Below are 6,000 nucleotides of genomic sequence, written 5' to 3' on the forward strand. Positions count from 1 at the left end.
TATTGTTTTTATCAAGCTATCCTTTTTACTTTTAACGAAATGTAAAATTAAACTAAAATAAACGGTCCCCGACGCGGCACACTTTTTTCTGTTTAGTATGGATATAACATATCTGTTTATTAAAATATCATTGAGTAGAAAAGAATAATCGATCTGACGTAAGATGATAAATGAATATACTGTATTCTGCGAACGTAGAATAAACAATAAAACTTTTCACGATTTACTCTATTAAATTTATTACAATATTTATAGATCATTTCATACATAAAATTTTAACTTGTTTTGTTGGGAGTTTGTTTAAAATCATTAAAAAATACCATAATTTGAATAACATTTAATAAAATAATATAAAAAAACCCTCTTGATTTTATTAATATACAGCATTGATAAAAATAACATTTAACCTTTGTATCTCTAATGACTGCATTATCACATGAGATAATTAAGAATAACAATGCCCCAATAAAACCATTACAGTCCATAATCACCAAATAAAATAAAAAATAACATTATGCATTTATAATACATATTATTTATAAAATGTCAATAACATGAAATTACCAATATTATCAGTCTTAATTTTATCTAAATTAGGCTTTTCACTGTTTCATTTAAAAAATAATACTATATAAGAAGCTGATGGCAATAAGTTTTGCAGATATTCTTAAAATTTTTGTGCTTCAATAATAAGTGATTAAAAAAACCAAAAGAACATATCTTAAGCGGATATGTATTGATGAAGAATTTGCAATCATACAGATTATGAATGAAAACAAAAAATTTATTTAAATATGCTAGATTTTCAAGTACATAATACAAAGGTATCATATTTACTTACATTTGTAATATGATACTGCATTCCAAACTATTCCTTTTTTTTAATCAAATCATTTTATCATATTATACATTGCGCTTCCCAAATGGTAGTCTGTCACCCACCCTTACTTCCCATCTGACTGCAGCTATATGTATATAATTTGAATATGACTTATTGAAGATATATTTTTGAATTATAATGAAGAAAACTAATTACATTCCTTAGTGAAAAGCCAGTTTTAAGATGGAATTAGTTTTGTGATTGGTTTGACCATTGTAACTAATGCGGCTAGTGAAGAAATTGCACCCAAAGCTCCTACAGCACTAGGACTAAATTTAGTAAATCCTAAAGCTGTTAATGGAATAAAAATGTCACAGGAATTCTTCAACGTGTCAATGAATATATCTTTGTGACAGTTTACAATGGTGTACATGTGCTTCACACTAGCTTGCAAGTCAAATTGTTTCATTGTACCACTCAATAGATTGGTAGGTTTCAATAACATTGTTCTATTTAGTTCTAATATGTGTAATATTTCATAAAAATCTCTGGCTAGATTAGCAATAATTGATAATAGCCAGAACCTATTGGCTGTTCTATTCCAGTTGTCAGTATCACTTTTAAGGAAGCCACTTTTTGTGAGCCATACTACATGATCAGCGTATAAGTACAAGGCATGAGCAATCTTGCTCACAGTTAATGATATTCGTAAAAATGGGTCTTCTATGTTCATAGTATTTAGAGCTAAGTAGCAGATGTCAATGCACCTTCCCATTCTGAGTACTGAAACAAAGAGAGAATTCTATATATGGTACAATGTAGTCAATTTAATTATAATATAACTCTTATTATGACAAACAGACAGTATATAGAATAAACAATGTTATACATTGATTTAAAAAATTTATTACCTTTCCTAAATGAGCCTAAAGCATTTTCTAAGCTTTTTATTCTATCAACAGAATATTTATTCGCATTTCTGGATTCAAGTTGATGCCAGACCAGGCGACTCGTATATTGAAATAATCTGAAAAAAAGTACACTCCACTAAATATAATTATTACAACTACTACTTTTTTATTAGTACATATTACGAGCATTAAATTTGCGTAGAGATTATGTAAAATTTACACAATACACATTGATTTATAAATTATAAGGTAAGTATTATACCTGGCAAGTTTGTCCCTTCCATTGGACTGATTGTTAACATTTATTATAATATCCATTTTAACTTATTATGAATAGACAGAAGACTGTTGAAGTTATATTTATCGCAACATACCAACTATTCTGAAACAATTACAAGTTTGATTAAATAAGGAGGAAAATTTAAAGGAAAATCATTATAAATATAGAACACGATAATATTGAAACAAGTCATCCTAAATTAAAATGTAATGTGAATGGATTTTTTTAAGGAAGACAATATTCGCATATACGAGTTTTGTTGATAACAAAATTTGACAAAAACTTACCTACTTTACGATACGTTTTGTAATATGAATAACGCTGGAAATGAAACAGCGAACGCTTATCATTTACAACGTTTTAAACTCATATACAGTAATATTGATAACATGTAAATAAAACAAATATCAATAAACTGTCGTAAAACAACTAAAGAAAATATTGTGATCAGTAGTTAACATTTTAGCAAAATTATTATTTATATGGCAGTAGCTTACCTCAATGTTGCCGTTGCATAAACGGAAAATTCAATTCAATTTCAATCGGAAAAATTAGGCAGTGTTAAAAATTCCACTAATTCCGCTACATTTTGTTAATTGTTTAAGAAGACGATTCCATTTGTCATCATATAAAATATTATGTTTTCACTTTTGTTACAACATATAACATTTTGTAATTGAAGAATAATGAAGATGAGCCGAAAAGAGAAGATTAAATGAAATCTCGGATCAATTTGGTTAACATATGGCAATCAATCTAAGTCATTGTCTCAATGAAAATATTTTTCATTGAGACAATGATCGATTTGTAAATCAACTTTAAAAAATCTCTTATACCAGCTATTGCATGGCAGTTTTAATTTAAGTGTTAATTACAGACTTGAATGTAAGAATTATCAACTCTATTTGGTAATATTTTAATTCCTTTGCGAAGTGGTTGTAAATTTTATATGACTATAATAATTTAAAATAAATTGGTAGTGTATAAGATACTTAAAACAAACTTCTTGCTAATGGTAACACTGGGATCAGATCAAGCTTTTCGTCATTCATTGAATCGGCCAAGCGGCAAGCACAAGCAGCCATTTTGGATACCCTTTTAGTGAAGTAATTATTTGCCCTTGATTTATTTTATTCTTCGTTGTGTTCATAATTACACTTAAAATCGTTTTAAACTAATATAGCTGTGGAGGTGTTGTGAAATTAGATTAGTGATTATATCCTAATTTTGTTTGTGGTAAGACTAACAACTTGATATCGTGAAGTGAGATTAAATTTTTCTGGAACAAGGCGACATTTTGAAGTGACGTGTAATGTTGTGCATTTCAGATAGTGGTTCATCAGACTGAGCTTTCATGATTGGATTACCGCGTAGCGATAGAGATAGAGATCGTATAACGGTGAAAATTCGTAACATGAAGAGAAGTTCATCCAGGGATAGTATGCCGCGATCTAAAAGAACGCGTAGTAGCATAGGAAGGTATGACGATAGCTCCGACGAGCGTGTCACGCCAGAAAGGGTGCGTCGGCGAGTTCGCTCACCTAGCCCCCGTGGACGATACGTGTCACCTCATCGTGATGATTATGTGCGATCCCGGGAGGTTAGAGAGGAATCCGTGCGACCTTATTACAAGGTTTTATGTGTAAGTGCTTTACATCCTAAAGCTTCGGACGAGATAATTAAAGATACGTTGTACAGAGAGTACAAAAAGTTTGGTGATTTTAGCATTAAAATTTCTCATGAGTTGGACGAACGGGTTGCGTATGTTTGTTTCCGCAGTGCAGAAGATGCACGAGACGCAAAGCATGCAAAGCCGAGAATTATTCTGTATGACAAAGTTGCTATAGTTGATCCTGTATATGAACCAGTGAGGTCAGAGTATAGAAGTAGACCGAGAAGCATCACTCCTCCTGATTATGATCGTCCCTACTCCTATGCTTGGTCTCCAGTTGCCGAAAGACGTAGACCACCGCCTGACGATAGGGCTTATGGAATACCTCCAACAGTTCCTCCTCATCACAGAGATTTTCGCCCTCCGATGCATGAGTATCCTATGGCAGGTCCCCATGGACCCCCAATGCACCACCGCCCACCAATGCATCACCCTCCCCATCCACATTACATGCCCAGGCCATACATGCCACGCCCACATCATCCACCTTTTGAGAAGATTGAAAATAAAAAAGACAAATTTCCTAACTATTTACATCACGTTCAACCAGAAGATGATCCCTTGGCAACAAGAACTTTATTCGCTGGGAATTTAGAAATCAATATATCAGATGAGGAACTTCGAAGAATTTTTGGTCGCTATGGTATTGTTGAAGATATTGACATTAAAAGGCCTCCACCAGGCACTGGCAATGCCTTTGCCTTTGTACGATATCAAACTTTAGATATGGCCCACAGAGCCAAAGTAGAGCTATCTGGCCAGTACATTGGTAAATTCCAGTGCAAAATTGGCTATGGTAAAGCTACTCCAACGACTCGTGTATGGGTGGGAGGTCTTGGTCCCTGGACTTCAGTTGCACAACTGGAAAGAGAATTTGACAGATTTGGTGCCATAAAAAAAATTGAATATGCTAAAGGTGAACCACATGCATACATTTTGTATGATTCAATTGATGCTGCACAAGCTGCAGTTAAAGAAATGAGAGGATTTCCTCTAGGTGGCCCTGACAGGCGCCTAAGAATTGACTTTGCAGATGTAGGCACAGGTGGTCCATACAGGCCAAAACCATATGCACCTGCTGCTGGTGAAGAGGGTCGACCAGTTGAAGGATATGAGGGATATGAAGGCACTTGGGAAGATGGATATGGTTACAGTGGGTCTGGGGGATATAGAGGAAGAGGTGGCCATCGTGGTCGAGGTCGTGGCATGTATCGTGGCGTATATCACGGTACTGGTGATTACCGCGATGAAGAGTGGAGACGAGCCCCTGATGGTGAATATGATGGACGTGTTCGTCGCTCTGGATCGCGAGAGCCTGGAGTCGACAGGTCTCGTTCTCGCTCTCCACGGCGCCGGTCCCCGGACAGCGATTCGGATGGCTCCCCACGAAGAAATGGTGGTATGCTCGCATCTGCCAGGACACTGCCTGAAGTTGTTAGAAAAGCAACAACAATTTGGAATGGAGCATTGATTCTTAAAAATTCATTATTCCCAACAAAATTCCATCTCACAGATGGTGACTCTGAAATTATTGATAGTCTGATGAAAGATGAAGAGGGCAAAAATCAGTTGAGAATTACTCAGAGACTTCGATTAGACCAGCCAAAGCTTGATGATGTGCAGAAACGAATAGCAACATCAAGTTCACATGCCATTTTCCTGGGCGTGGCTGGATCAACAGCTTCAATAACAAATGAAGATGCAAGTATACAAACAAGACCAATGAGAAATTTAGTTTCTTATTTGAAACAGAAAGAGGCGGCAGGGGTGATATCACTGCTGAATAAAGAGACGGAGGCTACTGGTGTTTTATATTCCTTCCCACCATGTGACTTTTCAACAGAACTACTGAAAAGGACTTGCCACAACCTAACTGAGGAGAGCCTGAAGGAGGATCACTTGGTCATAGTCGTTGTGCGAGGGGGTTCTGCCTAGTTGTACAAAATTAGTTTAACATAGACAAACCATCATAGTTTAAGATTTTTATAATCTTTTCCTAATGTTTTCAGAATATTAAACTTATTATGTAATTCTTGTGACGTGTAGTGTTTATGTGAGGTGATTGTAAACATAGTTTAGTGAGGGGTCACTAATTTATTGTTCATGTGAAAGTGCTGTGTCTATCACAGTTTTAGTGTAAAGCAATAATTGTTATTGCGAGTTAAAAGTTTATTATATTAAAATTAGTTTCTGCTAGAATAACCGCAAGAAATATACATTGTGTACTCTATGAATTAAAACCGGTTTTAGTGTAAACATAATCAGTGTATGGTAAGCAATGTGTAGTGTGTGAACACAAATAGATTATTTTATTTGA

General features: G+C 34.7%; 2 protein-coding genes across 5 annotated transcripts; one reads left to right on the forward strand and one right to left on the reverse strand.

Moving 5' to 3' along the window:
- Nucleotides 1-324: 324 nt before the first annotated feature.
- LOC124537472 (peroxisomal membrane protein 11B) lies at nucleotides 325-2,508 on the reverse strand. Of its 3 annotated transcripts, none has more exons than XM_047114332.1 (4): nucleotides 2,299-2,508; nucleotides 1,994-2,113; nucleotides 1,732-1,847; nucleotides 325-1,603 (listed from the first exon to the last, which is right to left on the reverse strand). In XM_047114332.1, the coding sequence occupies exons 2-4, from the start codon at nucleotides 2,047-2,049 to the stop codon at nucleotides 1,059-1,061; spliced, it is 717 nt and encodes a 238-aa protein (XP_046970288.1). In that variant the 5' UTR covers nucleotides 2,050-2,113; nucleotides 2,299-2,508; the 3' UTR covers nucleotides 325-1,058. The 3 variants fall into 3 exon arrangements, with proteins under 3 accessions (XP_046970288.1, XP_046970289.1, XP_046970290.1); XM_047114333.1 differs by having other exon boundaries at nucleotides 2,303-2,490; XM_047114334.1 differs by having other exon boundaries at nucleotides 1,994-2,108; nucleotides 2,299-2,490.
- Nucleotides 2,509-3,026: 518 nt separating this feature from the next.
- Nucleotides 3,027-6,000, forward strand: LOC124537178 (RNA-binding protein spenito). Of its 2 annotated transcripts, none has more exons than XM_047113902.1 (2): nucleotides 3,027-3,117; nucleotides 3,340-6,000. In XM_047113902.1, exon 2 carries the CDS (start codon nucleotides 3,366-3,368, stop codon nucleotides 5,616-5,618), a length of 2,253 nt encoding a protein of 750 aa, XP_046969858.1. In that variant the 5' UTR covers nucleotides 3,027-3,117; nucleotides 3,340-3,365; the 3' UTR covers nucleotides 5,619-6,000. The 2 variants fall into 2 exon arrangements, with proteins under 2 accessions (XP_046969858.1, XP_046969857.1); XM_047113901.1 differs by having other exon boundaries at nucleotides 3,047-3,247.

The sequence above is a fragment of the Vanessa cardui genome, chromosome 18 (assembly GCF_905220365.1).
Source record: "Vanessa cardui chromosome 18, ilVanCard2.1, whole genome shotgun sequence".
In the NCBI taxonomy this organism is placed as follows: domain Eukaryota; kingdom Metazoa; phylum Arthropoda; class Insecta; order Lepidoptera; family Nymphalidae; genus Vanessa; species Vanessa cardui.